Here is a 22,543-nt window from a genome sequence, read left to right on the forward strand (position 1 = left end):
TACAGACTGATTTTATTGTTGTGGGTTTAGTAACACCTATAGGTCTGGTATTGATTTTAAGGGGAACCCTCTACCAAAATGAAAAAAAAAAATGGCATGGGGTCCCCCCAAAAATCCATACCAGACCCTTATCCGAGCACGCAACCTGGCAGGCCGCAGGAAAAGAGGGGGGACTAGAGAGTGCCCCCTCTTGAACTGTACCAGGCCACATGCCCTCAACATTGGGAGGGTGCTTTGGGGTAGCCCCCCAAAGCACCTTGTCCCCATGTTGATGGGGAGAAGGGCCTCATCCCCACAACCCTTGCCAGGTGGTTGTGGGGGTCTGCGGCTGGGGGGCTTATTGGAATCTTCAAGCCCCCTTTAACAAGGGGACCCCGTTGATCCCACCCCCCCTGTTTGAAATGGTAACGGGGTACAAATGTACCCCTACCATTTCACAAAAAATGTGTGAATAGGGTAAAAAAAAGCCAATACACTCCTTGGGACAAGTTCTTTATTAAAAAAAAATAAAACTGTCCCACAAAGTCATGTTCTTCTTTTTCTCTCACTCCGACGGACCAAAAAAAGAAAAAGGTTATCGGGCTCATCCCTAATAACAGGTAACTTTCCTGGTTTATATTTAAAAAATAAACCTAGCATGACAAATTGTCAGCCCTTGTTGTAAACATTTTTTATAAACTGTCCATAAATATAATGATGATTGGCAACCCTGTCACAACATGAAAGGAGATTTTTCAAGTAATCTTATATGTCTGTATTATTCCAATGCTGATGTTATAAAATGAAAATGTCTGCCGTAACCATCAAACTCCTTTAAAGTGATGTACAAACTGTTACAGAATAATTAATTTTTTTTTAAAATATACGATGAGCTTTTACAACGTAAATCTTTTGTACTTTTTTCTACATTTGCAAACTTTTAATAATAAAAAAAACAAAACTTGGAAATTTATAGATAGGCGACTCCTATCCTCATATTGATTAGTGGTTCCAAATTAATAACTACTGCAGTAGCGAACAGACACAAAAGATACGCTCAGCATCTTTCCAAGAAACTACTCTGCTTTATTATGATGCAATTGAAGTTTTTTTTGTACACATGATTACATAGGTATCACATTAATATTACAATTGTAGTTGTATGGTAACAATGGGCATAACATAGGCAGACTAATTCTAATCAGGACTCGAAAGAATGCAAACATGTAATGAAAAAATTATTAGTGCCGTGTGAATAGTGAGGGCAGTGTGCAATACATACAAAATAGAATACAATTTTATACAGAACTTACAAATTTCCTTTACACTTGTAATGCTTATCATAGGTTTAAAAAACAAGGTCACATGATTGCCACTAAAATATACACAGAGTTAAAAATGAGAGAAGCAATATTACAGTGCTAGCAATTCACTAATCAATTTTACCAGCTGGTTCCACAATTTGTTTGTCTGGTAATGAAATTGATGATCATATATATATACATTTTTTTCCTGTTGCACACAGAGTTTCCCTGGAAGCCAGAGGTATGGGATATTCCAGTTCCCAATCTTTTCTATGGAAATAGAGCAACGCTGAAGTGTGAGGTGTCCAATGTATTTCCCAAAGTCCTGAGTGTGAAATGGCTGAAGAAGGAGAAGGACAGTGAACAAAAATTCCCTCTGTCCCAGAATGATGGGTACAATATCTCAGAACTCACACCACAGAAGCAGAAGGATAACACATTCACATACAAAGCATGTTTAAAATTTAAGCCATCCATCGCAGATGAGGGAGAAGAGTTTATCTGCAGGGTGGAGCATCCATCTTTGAAGGAACCAGTGGAGAAGAGCACAGTACCTCTTACTATAGAAGGTACCTCAAAACAGCCAGAAATGTGTAACTATTCTGTATATCAAGGTGGTCCATGGGTAGCTAAGGGCTTGTGTCGCTGGGCTTTTGTTGGCTTCTCCCCCATACAAGTCAATGGTAATGCAAAAACAGCTTGAAGCAGGTTGAGGAAAGCCGGGCATAGACGGTTCAAATCTCTGATGGTGCAGCGGGGACCGGCTGAGATTCAAACCATGTTTGGGCAGGCAGAATGTACCCAAGCTGATCAACCAACCTGTCAGATTTTATGTGCGATTATTACTATCGCCAGCCAGCTTTAGATGAACTTACCAATAAACTCCAGGTGCCAAAAAATATCATGCAACAATGGAAGGAGCACCAGACCAGTGGCGGCCCGTCCACACAGGGCGCAGGGGCGCCGCCCCCCCAATCCATGCGCCCATCCCCTAATCTACATGCGTGGCACCAGACGCATGAATTACAGTGGGAGATTTTTTTTAGAAGCACATAATTAGAGCTCTGCACCTGGGGTCCACCCAGTTGTGTAACAATAGCAAATGAATATTCGCTATGGTCATCCTGATTCTCCTCCCGGCCAATCAGGAAGCAGATCCTGAGACCTGTCACCCAATTGGCTGAGAGGAGAAGCAATTCAACACACCGTGAAGCAGAGAAGGAAGAGACACAGAGTAAAGCCACTGCCTGTGACCTAGATGGGGTATGTGCGAGGCTGGTAATCGACCGTGGGGGGGGGTGCGTGTGACCGGACCGATCGACCAGCAGAATGATGAACTAGGTAGTGTCCTACTGCCTTTCATTGCTTTCTAAACTGCTATTTAGCTTCTAATGAGGTTATCACGGAGGAAGGGGAAATCACGGAGGCAGGGGAAAAAATTAGCCCATCCAGTTTGAATTGTCTTTCTGATTCTCCTCTCGGCCAATCACGAAGGGGGCAGGGGAAAAAATGTGCTCCTTTGATTTCTTGAATTTTCTGCGTTCAAACATTAAATTAAATGTTCCCCTCCTAGCACAAAATAATCCCCCAAATCCCCCTTTCTAGCACAAATATTCCCCCACTCAACCCCCCACCCCCCAGCACAAATCCCCCTCCCAAACATCCCCTCCTAACACAAATCCTCCTCTCACCAAGATCACCCCTACTAGCACAAATCCCCCATCCTAGCAATCCTCTCCCTACCAAAATTCCCTTCCTAGCACTAATCTCCCTCAAATGATTTTAAAATTAAGCTTTAAAGGGGTTGTAAACCTTTGTGTTTTTTCACCTTAATGAATAAGATGCAAAAACATCATAGGATGAAAAAACACCTGGCAGTGACCCCCTCCCCCCCCCCCCCCCCCCGTTTTACTTACCTGAACCCTCGAACTTGATCCAACGGGGATGCACTCTCTCTCTGCCCGGGGTTCTCGGCTCTTGATTGGATAGATTGATAGCATAGATTGGCTCCAGTTGCTGTCAATCAAATCCAATGACGCGAGCACTGGGGGGCGGGGCCAAGTCCTGCATTCAGCCTCTATGGATGCCGAATGCTGGACTCGGGAGTGCGCCTACAAATTAACCCCCTCGGGCAAGTGCTTCTCCCAGGGGGTTATCAGATGTGGAGAGGAGCCGCGAGAGCCGCCTTGGGACCCCAGTACACGAGGTTCGGGGCTACTCTGTGAAAAACGAGCTGCACAGTGGAGGTAAGTAGGATATGTTTGTTATTTTAAAAAAATATGAAAATTTACCTTTACAATCACTTCAATCAGTTCCAGAAGTAAGTAACATTGTGTGTTATTGGCTCCCATCTATGGGAGGTGTCTACCTTCAGCCTACAATACATGGGTTTTTGTTGGCCCATTGTACATGGCAGTTCTGAATTTTCATTTTCCAAGTAATATTCATTCCTTCTTATTAGCATGTAAGCTGTAAAGCTGTGTTACTTTTGTCTTGTTATGTTATCTGTGTATGGTATGCATGTCAAACTTTTTAATTTTAAACTTTTTTTCAAACTTTTTAATTTTATTTAAAAAGTGTTTATGTGATTTGTTGGACAGATATAGCTTCATCTGAAAATACCCCTCTACACAGAGCACAAGATGTCTCCATGGCTGACTCAACTGTTATACTTCCACCTACAGGTCAGTGTTGTCACTGCAATTATTCATTCACCAGCCACTTCAATACAGCATCTGTAAATGGATGAGTTATACCAATCCAGAGTAAAGTAAATATCTACTCATGGTGATGTGTTATTAAACTCAGGACCTTACATTCACTATATCTGGTCTCCCACAGTACACAGAAATATAATTATTTTAGGAAATATAAACTGCTAAACACCTTTTCTCATCAGCAGTATATAGCAGTCTTGTGACATCTATCAATGTCTGGTTAAAGCTTGTAGGAGAAGATTACATTCTCCTCTGACTGTCCTACAAGGACCTCTGGCTTTCTGTCTGGACAGTGCTGATTGGCCCTGTGCTAATCACATGCACTCGCCCAAAAAAACAATCTCTCTAGCAGTACACAGAAAACTGAGCATGTGCAGAGTGACACCAAAGGCTCTATTCAATCATGAGGGGGATTGGGAACAGTAAAAAAAAAGGGAGGATCAGAGAAGACAAGATCAAACAGCCTTATTACACAATGGCGGATTACCCCTTAGGCTCCACGGTGAGTATAACAGGCATGCTTTACTGCATATAAACACTGATTTTACTGTTGTCAGTTTAGTCACTTTAACCACTTGCCGACCGCCCACCGTCATTATACGTCGGCTGTTTGAAGAGGAGTGTCGTTTTTATGGCAGCAGCTAGCTACCATAACCCCGCTTTCTTCTTCTTCTTCAGCAAGCGATCGGCTTTCAGTTAAAAGTGGTCTCAGTGGCGGATTCGCCGCAAGATCACTTTTATCAGTGCATTTTTGTGTAAATATGAGGTCTTAGGTTTTTTTGTCCCCAGATCTCCTATTAAGAGGTCCTGTCATGTTTTTTTCTATTACAAGGGATGTTTACAAAGAGAGTGTAAAAATAAAAAATGTTTAAAGTGCCCCCGTCATATAAAAACGGTGTTCAAACCACACATGTGAGGTTTCGCCACGATCGTTAGAGCGAGATAAATAATTCTAGCACTAGAACTCCTCTATAACTTAAAACTGGTAATGGTAATGTTTGGGTGTTCTAAGTAATTCTCTAGCAAAAAAAATAAAATGTACACTAAATGCAGATGGAAGCACAGCCCCTGTCATAGAGGAAATCCTGCACTTAAAGCGAACACTGATTTCATTCCACCATAAAACTCCTGGTATCCCACTTTTAACATTAGAATGTATACTAGGGGTGATTTTGATCTGAGTTCTGACTCATGTAAACCTGTTTGATAATCTGGAGTACCTTTATTTACACTATATGGCCAAAGGATTGTGAACTTCTGAACATCACAGGTACACAGCATATTCTGTAGAGCAAGTGATAAATGATTCTATATTGTACAACCTATTGGTCTGGGTAGATTCTTTCAGAGGACGAAAATGTGAGACTTTTCAATCTACCCAGACCAATAGTTTGTACAATATAGAATCATTTATCACTTGCTCTACAGAATATGTTGTGTACCTGATCCAATGTCCATGCTCGAAACAATATATTGAATGTACCAAAAGGGCATTGCATGTACGCCTATCTGAACACGTGGGGAATATCAAGCATGGTTTCAGAAAGCACAATTTATCATGATACTACACCAAAACACCATGATTAAAAATCTTAAGGGGACTCTCTTTCTGGCCTTTGGCAAAATTTGGCCCCATTGGGAACATGGGTAGATCAATCTCCAGGCTAGAAACCTGATGGATTTTCGATGTGAAATCCTAAGTCCCCTTTGGCTTAAATGTGGACTGAAACATTAATTGTTTTATTAATAATGCCTAATAATTCATTTTTGGTTTTGCATTATTTTAATTATTTTCATTTATAATCAGTATTTGTATTTTATTTGAGGTTTTTTACTGATTGATTAACATCAATATTAATACTGTATTTTCATGAATACTCTACTGTCTCTTCCCATTATAAGTATGTGGTGTCAGCCCGGCTTCTAGCTTCCTACCTGACTCTTTGCCATATATCAGTGAATGATATTTACATCTCTATCTAGCTTAATTTTACTTTTCCACCACTAGATTGTGAGGTCTCTTCTTACACATGCTCCTTGGCTTCTATACTTCGGTGCTTATATCGGTGGCCAGCAGTTAATATGGCAGCATTTCCCCAGTTCTATTCTCATACTAACCCAGCAGCCAATAGTTAAGATGGCTCTGCGGGGCTGTAAAAATGATATGCGGGATGACACACTCACCCAGCCAATCCCCAGACGACGTCCGGTAGTGACAAAACATGTAGGGCGAAGCCCTACGACGGTGACGTCATCACGTTTTTCCTCTCAGGAGGTTGATGGGCAAACAAAACAGGAAGTGAAGGGAAGCCAGAGGAGACGCTGCGGTCTTTATTCCGAGACACATGGTGTATCGCTTATGAACGTTTTACATCTTGTGAGTGCAACCCACTTATTATATTAAATTAATCTTTTATTAAGTACTGCACTATGGAATCATTTTCTTTTATATTTTTTGAGTGTTATCGGCCTAGCTGTGGTTAGACATCATTAAGGGTATGGAGGATTTGTATTATAAGATACAAAGCAGCTTTTCTGCTAATAAAATATATAGACTTATTGTAGATGTTTATAGTCTGTGTGATGTGTCAAGTTCCTGCAGATGAGTGGCATTGAGTTTTGGTATTTGTCTTCTTTTAGCAGATCAGCTGAGATTCATTGTTGGGAAGATTCAGGGACCTCCTCGGTGGATTCATGGGGAGAAAGTTGCTCTGAATATTTCACTGTCTTATTGCTCTGAGGACACTCGGGTGATGTGGGCGGTGGAAAAGACAGATGGAAAAGTAGAGGAAATATCCAACAATGGAGGGGATCCCCTGACTGGTTATACAATATCTAAGGAGTCAGAAGAGTATGATAAAGAAGGACTGTTCAATATAACATCATCCCTGACATTTGTATCATCCGTGTCCAGACACCCTCAAGTCACCTTTGCCTGCAAAATCACCTCCGATGGACAAACCAAGACCATGAAATTCCAGCCTGAGTCTATATATGGTGAGATAATTCCTCATTTTAATTTACCTGCGCGTGTTATACGTGCTGAATGAGTTGTATTGTTAAAATACAACAAATACTGCTTGTTTTATAACAGTCTTAAGCCAGAATTTTCCAACAGAGAAAATGTTTATTACATAAGGTTAAATTAATGAATGGACAAAAGGTTTGATGCAATAAAGACCGATAGGTGGAGTAGTTCCAGGTGATATATTTTTGGCATGAATGGCTTCCTTATTTTCCCTTGAATCATCATTGTGATGCAATTATTTCACTCGAAAGATGGCCAATATATCAAATTTTGAGTTGATCCATTTTTTTATACTATGAACACTTAGAGCAGCCTTTCTCAACCTTTTCAACACAGAGGAACCCTTGAAATAGTTCTCCAGTCTCAGGGAACCCCTGCTAAAAATTTGAAATCTTCAACTCATGATACATTAGTGCGATGGTCAGTGGGAAGAATGGTCCTTACACTTGTGGTCATTATTATTATTATTATTATTATTATTATTATTATTATTCAGGATTTATATAGCGCCAGCAATTTACGCAGCGCTTTACAATATAAAAGGGAGACAATACAGTTACAATACAATTAAATACAAAAGGATTAAGAGGACCCTGCTCAGAAGAGCTTACAATCTAAAAGGGTGGGGCAGGTGGTACAGAAGGTTATAACTGTTGGGAATGAGTTTATGGAAGTGGTAGGAGATTAGTTTGAGACGTGATAGGCTTCCCTGAATAGATGAGTTTTCAGGGATCGTCTGAAGGTTATTGGGAAGAATTACCTCCTTACAGATGGCTAAAAAGATCAATGGTGTCAGTGGGAACTTATCTGAGAGGCAGAAATTGCCCAATGCTGAAGGAACCACTAGCAACCTCTGGAGGGACCCCAGGGTTCCACGGAACCCTGGTTGAGAATCACTGACTTAGAGGGTTATTAAGTATAGTATATTTCCATGTTTGGGATAATATCACCATGGTTAACTGGGCAGCAAGCCTCTAGCCTCAAGTCATAGATAGTGTATGTGTGCAGGGTGCTTTTCTACTGTATGAAAAGTGCAACCCCACCAAAGGGGCATCCTAGCCTGTGAGTGATTTTAAGACTTAGGGGACACAGAGCAGGGGACTCCGAAGTGACCTCAGTGACTACAAAAGCATATTAAGTAATACGTTGCAATACATTACATCAATAACCATGTTAGATGATATGTTTAGTATGATGTTGCATATGTAACAAGTAACCCAAGGAAAGATACCAGCTTCTATGTCTGGTGTGCTGAATTGGTAGTGTCATAAAGAGGAGTGATAATTGCCTCTCAATTTTGTTTTTTCATGCAAAAATTATTTTTGAAGTCTAGCAATACTAGAAGCCCTACCAGATAGTACAGTCCCAGCTAGTACAGCCACAGCCCCAGCTTTTTACATATTTACAGCTAGAAATTTTGTGCATAAGGTATTAAAACTGCAGAGGACAAATTTAAGGTATTAGTATTACAATACTATAATTTTCAAGCAATGGTACGAGAGCCAGATAGGGTGTTTTAAGAGGATTTAGAAGGGAATTGATACTAATGGTAGATATTGTAGCGCTAACAAGTGAACACATATATCGATATATAAGTGAAACAAGTGAACAAATCAAATATACAAAAGTAACATATATAAAAATGTGAAAAAGTCCCATAAACAAAGGAAATCTGTTGAAAGAGGCCTTGTGGGTCAACCACCAAATGATGATAAATCAAAGATGGAATAAGCTGGCACTGTCCGGCGTGGGAAGCATCAAGGATGGTACATCTTCAACAAAGGAGAAAAGTATATATACTCTTACCGGAACAGGTGGCCTGGAATGTCAATGACAACGAGTCCTCAAGGCAGGGGTGCCAAAATCGGCAGATAAACAGAACTAAGTGATCCGGAACCTCAAAACATGAACTCAGGGATGTTGTGGGCTAGGCTTATCGCTCTCCAGATTGCCCTAAATTTTATCCTGGGATCACAGTTTTTATCTTTATTGCTACACCATATGGAAGCATTTTTTCTTTACATAACCATCTGGATGAGAGTTGCCCTGCGGCCCAGCCGGTCTCTTTACATCTAACATCCAGCCTTGGAGCTCCTTCCATCGGAGGTTCGTTTGGTGGTTACCCACAACATCCCTGGGTTCATGTTTTGAGGTCCTGGATCCCTTGGAGTTCCGTTTATCTGCCGATTTCGGCACCCCTGCCTTGATTACTCTTTGTTGCTGACATTCAAGTCCACCTGTTCTTTTAAGAGTATATTTACTTTTCTCCTTTATTAAAGATGTACCATCGTTGATGCCTCCCAGGCCGGACAGTGCCAGCTTATTCCATCTTTGATTTATCATCATTTGGTGGTTGATGTACAAGGCCTCTTTCAACAGATTTCCTCATTTATTGGACTTTTTCACAGTTTTATGTATGTTAATTTTGTATATTTGATTGTTGCACTTATATATCAATATATGTATTCACTTGTTAGCACTGCAATATCTACCATTCACGTTTTATATGTTTGTCACATTGTTTAGATAGCTGCTTTTTTCTTGTTATTTGAAGTTAGTACAGTAACTCCCATATCCACATTACCAATTTGAATTAATGAGAATCTGCTACTAAACTCCAACTGGCAATAAACCTACAAATAGTAAATTTAGTAGTGGTGTACAATGCGTCTCCATACCCTGAAGCCCCATCCCATTAGAGCAATGTTTCTCAAATCCAGTCCTCAGGCCCCCCCAACAGGTCATGTTTTCAGGATTTCCCTCAGATGAAACGGCTGTGGTAATTGCTAAGGCAGTGAAACTGATCAAATCACCTGTGAAAAATAATGGAAAACCTGAAAACATGACCTGTTGGGGGGCCTGAGGACTGGATTTGAGAAACACTGCATTAGAGCAAGGAAGTGAGCATTGCAGTGAAGCGGGGAGGCAGTGAGGGAGCATAGATAGGTGAGAATACCTTGTGTTTATGCAGAATATACTAATATAAACCTATGCAAAGCAACAGCTACACTTTAATGTGCACTTTTGACCAAAGCATTTTAAATACCAATTTTAGCAAAGCCACAAGCCCTGGAACCCATGAAGACAAGTCTGTGTGACAATGGAGATGTCCTCTGTTCTCTGAACCTGCAGAAATTTTACCCCAGAGATGTGGAGCTCAGCTGGAGATCAGGAGAAGATAAGCTGGAGTCCAAGGAGAAGTATGAAGAGAATAATGATGGGACATTTAATAGTAAGAGTCATTGTATTGTCCCAGGAAAACTCTTATCAAATCCCAACTTCACTCTCCATGTCACCTGGAACCACAAATCTCTGGATGGACAGAAATCACAAGTCCTGTCCTGGAGGGATCCGGGTAAGTGCGAGAAAAAAAAATTCTTACTGCTAACTTAGAGACCATTCCCTCTGCAGCACAATTTGTGTTACATGCGTTGTTGGCTGTAACTCTAAACGACAACCCAATGCCAATGAGTAATAATGTACTAACTTGTGTTACAATCCCAAACAATGGTGCATGCACCCATTTTTGGCAGCACACCGCACCACAAAGTTGCAAAAATCATCTGTTGTAAGCTGTATTGGTGTGCTATTCAGTATGAATGGGAATGCATCACAGCAACGCATATAAAGTATGAATGGGCCCTTGCTGTTTACCTACACAAAGCCCAAATAGACACTTGTACATCAAACTGGAATGCAAAAGAGAATCCTATTTTTTTCACCACCATACAACAGTTCAATAAAAGAATGTCCAAGCTCCATCCCATCAAACCATCACCTTTTCACAAAATTTATACTAAATCCAGTAGAATCCAATATCAAAAGTGCAGTTGTAATTGGATTGAATTTAACTGGAATGAATATGGGTTTAGAGCAGGGATCTCCAAACTACGGCCCTCCAGCTGTTGCGGAACTACACATCCCATTAGGCATTGTAAGACTCTGACATTCACAGACACGACCAAGCATGATGGGAATTGTAGTTCCTGAACAACTGGATGCCCATAGTTGGGAGACCCCTGCTTTAGAAGAAGGGAGAACGTAGTGTTATCGAACCACCGTTTGATCTGTGTTTTCCTTTCTGCTTTATGATCCTCTGAATACATGTGACCATTGAATGAATATTATTGGGAAATGTGAATGTGAGCATCAGGAGGGACATATTCAGTGTTCTTCTCAGAAACCTTTGATGATATAATCAGAATTCCAGCACTTCATTATTTTCTGTGAATTTTCACATTCAAACAACTTTACAATTAATGTCAGATAATAACAGCTTTGCTTGCATACTTCCTTTGTTAACAGCGAATGAAAAAGGTTTCTGATAAGGAGAACTCAAAAAAGGTCTGCCATGTCCCAAATGTATCAAGGAACAAAGAGGAACCCCCTACGAGTGGGACTTTACCAGCACTACCACATACACAATCAATAATTGAAAAAATATATCAAGTATTTATTGAAAAACACATATAGCAGATTGCACATGAATGTGGATGTATGAATACAAAAAAATGAAAAGAAAAGATATTGCTTCCTGGACCCAACACATTTCAGAGATGAATGCTGTCTCCTTCATCAGGGGTTTCACAGGAAATATCATATCTATAGAATTCAAATGCAAAGTGATCAGTGATATTCAAACATTAACAAGTATCGCCAAATAGACACATACACAATGCTAGTAAATATTCAGGTCTTACTTTCTGGTCATTTGCATATATATCAGAACATCCACGTTGATTAAAAAAACTAAGAAATGACACAGTCCCCCGAACATCACATTCACATGGTTTATTGCTTTAATTGATAAAGATGGAAAAAAGGTTCCGAGTGCTGTAAGGGGATACGATCCCCAATCACACCAAACTCAGCTGGAATCTGGAGACCCAGACACAGCCGAGAAAATACCATGTGCACTGAGGCCCCAAAAGCGGAAAATATGGAAGAAAGAGCACAAACAGACAAATAAAGATAAAGTAAGATCTATTCTGAGAGAGGGAATAATTGGGTGAAGGCACAAAGGAATATTACACGTATATCCCCAATGACTGAACCCCACAAGCAATAGCATACTTATATGGAGCAGGGGCATCAATTGCAGGCAGAAGGGCCAGGTGGGAGCGTGGGAGGCATAGACCAATTCAGTAAAGTCACTGGTGGGAATCCATATTACCAACAGGTGGTTAACCCGAAAAAAAGGAGAGATATATAAAGTCTATATTAGAGAAATACATACATCTCCATTCAAACATGCGTAATGTTTGTAATGCCGCATACACACGATCAAACTATCCAGCAGACTTTACGCCCGTGTGTGGGCTCCGGCTGACTTTTTTTACCCAAAAGTCCGGCGGACTTAGAAAGTAGTTTTGACTAAAAAACTGTCGGCCGTGTGTGTGCTAGTCCGCAGTACTTTTGAAATGAACGGACTTTCCAGCACGGAGAAAAGTCTGTTCATTTTGAACGAGGCTCCAGGTAGACAGGACTAGCGAAGGAAGTCAATGTCTCCGCCTTAGGCGGCAAGATTGACACGTCGCTGGCCCTGTCACCTGGTGTGGACTTAAAGGGGAAGCCCTATGCCGCAAAAACGGAGTGGGGGTCCCCCCTCTAGGTCCATAGCAGACCCTTATCAGTGCACGCTACTCAGTCGATCAGGGGGGTCTTCTCACACGACTCCTCCGCTATCTTCTGCTCTTTTACTAGCGGAGGAGCCCGGCTTTCTTCTTTGTCACCGCCGCCCGGGGGTCTTCTTCCAACTTTGGGGGTCTTGTCCCTCTCTTCGGAGGTCTTGTCCCCCTGAACAGGGGGACAACACTGTTTTTAAAAGAACAGGGTAACAATTAAAAATAAAAGGTAAAATAAATAAGAAAAAAAAAACATTTTTAAACGTGCCCCGTCCCGCCAAAGTTCACGTGCAGAAGCTAATGCATACGTCAGTAGCTTCTGCATATGAAAACGGTGTTCAGACCACACATGTGAGGCATTGCCGCGATCGCTAGAGTGAGAGCAATAATTCTAGCCCCAGACCTCATCTGTAACTCAAAACATGCAACCTGTAGAATTTTTTTAAGCGTTGCCTATGGAGATTTTTAAGGGATAAAGTTTGTCCCCATTCCACGAGCGGGTGCAACTTTGAAGTATAACATAATCTTTCATAATATAAAAAAAATAAAAATTGAGCTAACTTTACTGTTGTCTTATTTTTTAATTCAAAAAAGTATTTTTTTTTTCCAAAAAAAGTGCGCTTGTAAATAGCTGCTTAAATCGTGTGACAAAAAGTATTGCAACGGCCGCCATTTTATTCTCTGGGGTGTTAGAAAAAAATATATACGGTATAATGTTTGGGGGTTCTAAGTAATTTTCTAGCAAAAAAAATGATTTTAACTTGTAAACAACAATTTGAAAAATAGGCCCATGGTTAAGCATGGTCCAATTTAATTGGCTAGAAGACATTCAGCAATGGTGTTATTATGTATAGATATTAATATCCAGTTCAGTTTTTTCACATAGGAATGCATACAGCTCTTTTTTAAAACAATTTACTGAGCTGGCCAGAACGCATTACTGAGAGAGTATTTCACAAAGATATTATAGATCTTTCATTTTCATATTTTCATAGCTGCCCACTAACTGCTCAGAAATCTTAATAGATTGTGATAAGACAGAGTGTTTTCTTATATATCGCTAAAAATAATGCAATATCGCTATAGAAAATCACAATCAAACCTCTATGATCCTGAGTGGCTAATTGAACTTTCTGATTGGCTGCAGTTATTGATGATAACAAAAATTAGAAAATGCCCCAACACCCACCGCTGTTATACGTCGGTACTTTGATGGAGGATATCGTTGTTATGGCAGCAGCTAGCTTCTTCAGTGAGCAGTCTGGTTTAAGTTAAAAGTGGTCTCTGCGGCGGACTCCCCACAAGATCACTTTTATCAGTCTCCCGATCGGTCTCCGGTCCCCTCCGCTGCTTACCAGAGCCATCGGCAGCGGCGGAGGAAATCGGGTCCTTCTTGTGTCCTGACATGGAGACGAGTGAGGGGAAGATGGCCCCCACCCATCTCCATATCATTGCAGGGCAGAAGCGACGCCAAAATGTCACTTCCGCTCATAGCTCTTAAAGGGACTTTTTTTTTTTATTACCTTTATCTATTTATTTATGTATTTTTTTATTGCATTTTAGTGTAAATATCTTTTTGACCCCCAGATCTCATATTCAAGAGGTCCTGTAATGCTTTTTTTTCTATTACAAGGGATGTAAGGAATAAAAGTGACACATTTTTTTTTTTTTTTTTTTTAAACAGTGTAAAAATAAAAGGTAAAATAAATAAGAAATTTTTTTTTAATTAAACTAATAATTAAAAAAAATTGCGCTTGTAAGACCGCTGCGCAAATACGGTATGACAAATTATTGCAAGGTCCGCCATTTTATTCTCTTTTATTCACATTTAAAATGTATAATGTTTGTGGGTTCTAAGTAATTTTCTAGCAAAAAAAAGCCAACTGTTTTTAACTTGTAAACAACAAATCTCAGAAAGAGGCTCGGTCCTTATGTGGTTAATATCAGGTTATGTTCCATGCAAATTTCTTAGGCCGCGTACACACGGGCGGACTGTCTGGCCAACTAAGTCCGTCAGACAATCCGACAGACAGTCCGTCCTACTTTTGAATGAACGGACTTGACCACACACGATGAACAGACAGTCCGCTGAAAGCTTGCGCGATGACGTGTACAGCACGTACGACGGGACTAGAAATACGACATCCAATACACTGCAATGCAACCTTCGGCGTGTAAATCCTTTCTGAGCATGCGCCATACTTAGTCCGTCCAACTTGCCTACTCACGAGCGGACTGTCCGCTGAAACCAAAGTTGGACGGACAATATTAGGGAAATTCCGAAAGACTTAGTTCGCCAGACTGTCCGCTGAAAAAGTCCGCTGAAGCCCACACACGAGCGGACTGTCCGCTGAAACACGTTTCAGGGGACTAAGTTGGACAGACAGTCCGCCCGTGTGTACGCGGCCTTAGGTTTGAAATTTTGACACCAGAAATTCTTTGCTCAGATATTTCAAATTCCAACACTTCACATTCCCATCCGCTCTTCTGATTACCTTTGCTAAATTATGCTAAGCATACTTTTGCCCATTATCAACTAGTCTACAATGGCTTGTCCGGTACCTTGTTATTGCAAACAGCCCTGTATGGTTATAGTACACTAATAACCAGATGTGGACCTTCACCGTTTTTTGGCAACATTACAGCCAAAAAACAAAAGTAAAAAGCTATTTTGGGTTAGTTTATTTCTTTTTTATGGAGTTTTGTATTTTTTCATAACTTTTTATGAACCAGGCGGTATTCTGATGTCTAATATATAATTCTACAAAGCTGCATTGTACAGGCAGTGGGCAGGTGGGGTTGTCTCTTTGGAAAGTATATTATTAAGTAAAATAACACATTTATATATTATAATCTCACTTCAATTTATAAAGGTCTGTCCTGGTGCCCGGTGATTGAGGAGGTCCCCATACCCCATGTACTAATAGAGCGACAGAACACTCTACAATACAACATCTTCGGATACTTCCCTGATGATGTCACTGTGATGTGGTACAGGAAGGAGAAAGGAGCCCAGGAATATATTCCTCTATCACAAGATAAGAAGTACCAGATCCCAGATATCCAGTCCCAGAGACAGTCCGATCTCACCTATTCCTGTACAGCCAGACTGCTCTTCACACCAGTCGTGGCAGACGGAGAATCGGAGATCATGTGTAGAGTGTCCCACCCCAGCCTGGAGACACCCATAGAGAGAAGATCAGGACCTCTACAGGTGCAGGGTGAGTACAGAAGAAATGTACAAAGCAGAAATATGTGCGTGATATTGTACAAAATGAAAGTCTTAAACCCTTAAACAAAAATATTTTTCTTCCAGCTAAACCGAAAAACAGGAAATCAGTAAAACCTTCTCTGGGCATCGGGAAAGTGATGTTCTGTCATATACTGGAGAACTTCTATCCCAAACACATCCAGATTGAGTGGCATTACTGGTCTGGAGAGAAGCTGAAACAACTCTGCCAATCCCAGGAGAAATATACACCTACGCTAAATAAAACTTTCGTTGTTGTGAGTGAATGTGGGGTTTCCGAGGATCTTTTGCAGAGTCCAAATTTCAGAGTACGAATCACCTGGAGACACGAGTCCATGGATGAGGAGGAATACAAGGAATTCTCTATAAAAGGTAAGAGATGTGACAGCTTTTAGTAATTCTACAAAAGTTAATAAGAAAAAAAGTACCTGCATGCTTTCACTACACCTTGAGACATGAAATCGGATGTATGTGGTGGTCCAGGGTTATGTCCAAAACTCTGCCTCTACACCATTAGGTAGAACCCCGCTCTCTCTACTCCTCTCTGTTCACCTGAATACTTTCATCATTTATGCCCCGTACACACAGTCGGACATTCCGACAACAAAATCCGTCAGATTTTTTCAGATGGATTTTGGCCCAAACTTGTCTTGCATACACACGGTCACACAAAGTAGTCAGAAAATCTGATTGTTCTGAACGAGGTGACGTAGAACACGTACGACGGGACTATAAAGAGGCCAATAGCCAATAGCTTTTGTCTCGTAATTTATTCTGAGCATGCGTGGCACCTTGTCCATCGGAATTGTCTACACACGATCGGAATTTTAACGAACGGATTTTGTTTTCGGAAAATTTTATATCCAGCTATCAAACTTTGTGTGTCGGAAATTCCGACGGAAAAAGTCAGATGGAGCCCACACACGATCGCACATTTTCCGTCTGGAAGTCGGACCATGTGTGCAGGGCATTAGGGTATTTGTCAGGCAGCTCCATGAAATGAAATGTGTGTTTGGAAGGCATGTGTGAAAGTATTTTAGGTTAAAGACATGTACAGGCTGAGATCCTTTCTGGAACTAACTTTTAAAGTGGAGGTCTGCCCCCCCCCCTACAAAAAATCTTAAGTCAGCAGCTACAAATACTGCAGCTGCTGACTTTTAATATTAGGACACTTCCCTGTCCAGGGAGGCCGCAGTGTCATCACCCCAGCCAATCTTCAGATCTGCTGTTGGGTGCAGCCATTGGCAGTAAGGGAACCCGCCTTTTGGTTTCACAGCTGGTTCCCTGCTGCGCATCCGCGAAGTGCGCTGGTCTTTCTAATTGGCCTGGCGGCGGAGGAAGGAGGAGGGGGTCTGAGCTTCTGAGAGACGGAGCCAGCTCCGGAAGTGGGGAAGGGGACCTGGCAGAAACAGGTTCTCCCTCCCCCTGAAAGGTGACAAATGTAACACCAGGGGGTAGGAGAGAAATAAGCGGAAGTTCCACTTTAAGTAACTGGAAATCTTCAGGTGCTTATCAGAGAGAAGGAAGAAAGACAAAGTAGCAGAAGGACATCTGAGAGAGGACCTGTCTTGGGAGATTCACTGGCATTGCACATTTTTTTTATGTTATATAGTATGGTGTTTTTGGCCTTAGGTTGTATGACACCCTGCATGAAACTGTATTAGGAAGGAGCTTAGGGCCTTTCTATACTCCCCTGCTCTATGTAAAAGGTTTCTGTACTCCCCTGCTCTGTCATACTTACCAACTGTCCCGAATTTCCCAGGACATTCCCGGGATTTAGACCCTTTTCCAGGATTTCGCCATTCCCGGGAAATGTCCCAGGAAATTCTGTTTTTCCCGATTTATTTTTTTTAGCCGCCGCCAGAATTTGAAACCTCCCGCCCCGCTACCTATGGTCTGGGACCTGATGTGGGAAGGGGCGGGGGTGGGCGGCTCAGTTGCTATTGGCAGCCACCCAGCTATTTTGTCCCATTCTGTTTAGTAAGGGCGGCGGAGAGTGTCTCCACTGCTGGGAATGCCTGATGTAAGGAAAGGGGGGGCTCCATTGGGGGATGCCTGGTGTAAGGGAGGACTCTGCTGGCAATGTCTGAGGTAAGAGGGGACTCCACTGGCAATATCTGATGAAAGGGGGGACTCTGCTGGCAATGTCTGATGTAAAGGAGCACTCCGCTGGCAATGTCTGATGTAAGGGGGGTGTCCGCTGGCAATGTCTGATGTAAGGGGGGTGTCCGCTGGCAATATCTGATGTAAGGGAGGCCTCCACTGGCAATGCCTGATGTAAGTTCAGACTCTGCTGGCAATATCTGATGTAAGGAGGGACTTTGCTGGCAATGTCTGATGTAAGGGAGGACTCCGCTGGCAATGCCTGATGTAAGGGGGGACTCCGTTGGCTATGCCTGATGTAAGGGGGGACTCTGCTGGCTATGCCTGATGTAAGGGGGGACTCAGATGACAATGCCTGATGTAAATGAGGGACTCCACTGGCAGTGTCTGATGTAAGGGGGGACTCCACTGGCAATGCCTGATGTAAGGGGGGACTCCGCTGGCAATGTCTGATGTAAGGGGGGACTCCGTTGGCTATGTCTGATGTAAGGGGGGACTCCGTTGGCTATGCCTGATGTAAGGGGGGACTCCGCTGGCTATGCCTGGTGTAAGGGGGGGACTCCGCTGGCTATGTCTAATGTAAAGGGGGACTCCGCTGGCCATGCCTGATGTAAGAAGGGGCTTGGCTGGCAATGCCTGATGTAAGGAGGGTCTAGGCTGGGAATGCCTGATGTAAGGAGGGACTCTGCTGGGGACACCTGATGGCACCTTCCAATCCACGCCCATTTAAGAAACGCCCACTATTCCACGCAAAGCGAGACGTATTTTACTGTTATGGTATGCCCAGCCCACAAATGAATGCCACTCCTCTAATTATAACAAGGCTCTGCCTACATGCAAAAAAGTGTCCCAATTTTTTTTTGCAGTGTTGCCAACTATGCTCTATGTAATGGTTTTCTATACTCCCCTGCTCTATGTAATGGTTTGTTATACTCCCCTACTCTATGTAATGGTTTGTTATACTCCCCTGCTCTGTGTAACAGCATATAAGATGACTGGACTTATAAGACGACCCCCTATTTTTCCAGTGAAAACTTTGGGCTATACTCGCCATATAAGACTACCCCCCTTCCGAGGCAACACCATGTAAAAAAAAACATCAGAAACTTAAAACAAAACCATCAGACTTAACATCAGAAAAAGGAAACTGGTGAACTACAAGTCCCAGAGATCCCAGAATTAGTAGGCAGCAACAATGAATCCTCTCCTCCAAAGCACCATAAATCATACCTGTATTTTAGGAGAGATCTGGAGCTGGATGTGCAGTACAAGATGCTTTGTTAATATGTAGAGCGCCAGGTACACACAGTATATGATGATGTACACTGCAGAATACAGTGTGCACCACTGAGCCAATCACGGCAGACAATGTATTTTACTAATCTGTTGATGTATACAAAGCCTGCTTGGATTGGCAGAGGCTGGGACATCATCAGCCCGCGCCACTCTGACTCATTGTAATGTATCCTGCTCGGATTGGTAGAGGTTGTTACTCCAATTCGAGCAGTCTTAGCATGTCTGTATTCATCAACAGAGTGCATCGCCCTCTGGGTTTGGCTGAGCGGTGCATACTGTATGGTGCATTCTGTACGATGCATACTGCATGTATACAGTATTACCGAGCACCCGGCGGGCTGAAATCGATCGCGACTGCTTCATATCCGGTGTATAAGACGACCCCCGCTATTTGGCTGTGTGATTTATGTGTAAAAGGTCATCTTATACACCAGAAAATACGGTACTCCCCCGCTCTGTGTAATGTTTTCTTATAATCCCCTTTCCCAAAAATCAAGTTTGCAGCATCATTCTTTCGCATCCACCTGTTTCCAAACGCATGGCAACCTGCAAAATAAAAATGTATGCGTTGTGTTTTTTATGAAAATGCGCAGCAATGTATGTCATGTTTACGTAATCAACCAGCACAGAAAACACACTCCGTTGTGCATTTCAAAAACACTTAGCAACGCATATGTGGCAACCTGCAGAAAAAAAATGCACACTTTGCAAAGCATTTTCAAATCGCATGGCAAAGTGCATCAAACTTGTGTTACCATTCATTGGCATCTGCGCACTGGGCAACTTGCAAGAAAACGCACACTTTGGTGAGCATTTCAAATATGCGTGGAAACCTGCGGCTCACTTGCATTACCGTTTGCTGGCATCTGCGTGTTTCGGAGCGAATGACAACCTGCAATAAAAAGATGCGCCCTTTGCCATGCATTTAAAAAACATGCAGCAAAGAGTGTCACGTCATTGTTTCCATTTTGGATGTGTTCACAGCAACCAGCAAAGAAAACATGTGCTTTGTTATGTGTTTAGAAAACAAACAGAAATGCGCATTGCGTTTGCTTTACCATTCATCCACATCTGCACATTTCCAAATGCACAGCAATCCATATTAAAATACACAGCGCGTTTGCGTTACCATTCATTTGCATCTGTGCATTTCCGAAATGTACGGCAACCACTAGGAAATGTACACCATGCCATACTTCTCAAAAACACACAGCAACGTGCGTTGTTCTTGTGTTACCATTCGTTCGCATCTGCATATTTCCAAATGCACAGCAACCAAGCAAGCAAGAAAATGTATGCTTTTCCGTGCGCTTAGAAAACACGCAGCGCTCAATTTTAAATATTAACAAACTAAAAGCTATGCATTTATGTTTAAAGTGTATCTAAACTTTAAAAACTAAAAATTTAATATTTTGCAGATTACTAGTCCTTAGTTTGGTGTCTGCACTTGTTTCCTTGTTTAAGCTTCTTTTGCTGGTAATCCTGCAAATAACACTCCCCCCTCCCCCCCCACTGTATTTATGGAGGGAGCCATGGTTGTCAGCCTATACTGCTCTCCAGATATGAACTACAAACATGTCTGTATCTCTTCATCTCAATTACACATGTAGCACTGACCCCCGAAGGACCTGCTGTTTTTTTGTTGGGCTTACCATTACCTCGCCTGCTCAGTGTCCTTCTTAGGGGTCCCATTGTAGAGTGGATTAAAGAATATTAGCTCCGACACTTAGTCCTTTTTCTGGATGTTTATTTAACAAAAGCACACGCTTTTGCAATAGAGGGGTACCGTAGAGGATAAGGGGGAATTCAGGCACCTTTGTAGTTTTGCGGGTTAGATGTATTTCCTTCATCCAGAGGACAATTTCCACAAGCTGGATCTAGCAATTGTGACGGAACCGATCCCACACTCCGATTGAGTACTCCCAGCCTGAATATAGATATCAGATATTCCAACCGCTCTCAAAACAAGACGGGACTTGCTTAGTGCTAACATGGACTACATATCCAGAGTCTGTGTGTCTTGGGGAGGGCACGGACCTGAATCGAAGTAACACCACCTCAGGGGTCCCCAGGCATACAGCTCACAAAGAGCACCGTTCCCCAAAATGCGAGGGCCCATAATCACAAGGCAAGAGACTTGCATTCAGTCCCCTCCAAGAGCCTAATAGGTCTGTCACAGCAATCACATAGGCCTCTCTCACTGACCTAGCAGCCGGTGAGATGCTCGAACAAAGTCTCTGCCACAGACTTGATAAGTTTAGTGATCTTGTTATGCAATTCTCTGCCACAGGAAGGCACAATAAGCTTCTAGTTGCAAAGTTAAAGAGTTTCCCCACAGTACCTGATTCTTTCAGACGACCCGGCAATACTGTGTGGTAGACAACCCAGGATGCATCCTCCAACTGGCTTTTCTATGAGGCACCAGCCTTGTTGCTCGGTCCCCTTCTGAAAAGTCCTCGCCTGGATCCTCCAGTTGCGTGGCTTCTCCCCTCAGGCAAGACAGCACAGGATCATCTCTGGATCAGTAGACCCCAGAACCTCTGGGCCTACTCTTCAGTTGCGAAGCATCAGGCCAGCCGGCCCGAGGCATTGAACAAGGCAGCACACACCTCAGGCCAGGAGGGCCACGTTGTCGGGATAACAAACCCTAAAATATGGTGTCTGTACCTTAAGTACCCTTACCCAGAATGCACAGTGGGTAGACCACTCCCTCTGAGCTGTTTCTGAGTAAAAGGAGTACATTTAGCCTGTTGCATTTCCAACACTTACCGGTGGTGACAGCGACACCCACGGTCAAGTGGAAATTAGCACAACCCAGCCAAATGGGTACAGAAGCCAGAACTTTGACATAATTAGTCTGAGCCAAACTGCAGCTTCAGACAAACTTAAATTTACAAAAATACTATCACTGGTATAAAAAATACCAGCGCTACACACAGGAGGCAGGACAATTGGTGGTTTACATAAGATAGCTAGGAAGGAAGGTATTCTTCAATGCAGCTCACAGGAAGTGACAAGGACTCTGTATTTTTAGCAAGATCAACAGTATCTCACAAAAGTGAGTACACCCCCCACATTTTTGTAAATGTTTTATACTATCTTTTCATGTGACAACACTGAAGAAATGACACTTTGCTACAATGTAAAGTAGTGAGTGTAAAACTTGTATAACAGTGTAAATTTACTCGAATGTATCCCCAATTTTATAGAAGCTAATCAATATACACTTATTGTTATTTTTT

The 22,543-nt window shown here is 42.2% G+C and overlaps 1 protein-coding gene across 3 annotated transcripts in view; it reads left to right on the plus strand.

The window, feature by feature from the left end:
- The window catches only part of LOC143923709 (uncharacterized), a 114,508-nt gene that overhangs the window by 82,126 nt on the left and 9,839 nt on the right, over positions 1-22,543 (plus strand). The window contains exons 10-15 of one of the 3 annotated variants that reach the window (XM_077447515.1): positions 1,505-1,852; positions 3,884-3,967; positions 6,644-6,997; positions 10,084-10,383; positions 15,526-15,873; positions 15,969-16,274. In XM_077447515.1, coding sequence (XP_077303641.1) covers positions 1,505-1,852; positions 3,884-3,967; positions 6,644-6,997; positions 10,084-10,383; positions 15,526-15,873; positions 15,969-16,274 — 1,740 coding nt within the window. Of the gene's footprint in view, positions 1-1,504; positions 1,853-3,883; positions 3,968-6,640; positions 6,998-10,083; positions 10,384-15,525; positions 15,874-15,968; positions 16,275-22,543 lie in introns of all 3 variants that reach the window. The other 2 variants (XM_077447514.1, XM_077447516.1) reach the window with 2 other exon arrangements.

This window comes from Lithobates pipiens, unplaced genomic scaffold, assembly GCF_037356315.1.
Source record: "Lithobates pipiens isolate NorthernLeopardFrog02 unplaced genomic scaffold, aLitPip1_a1.2 Scaffold_22, whole genome shotgun sequence".
Classification (NCBI taxonomy): Eukaryota; Metazoa; Chordata; class Amphibia; order Anura; family Ranidae; genus Lithobates; species Lithobates pipiens.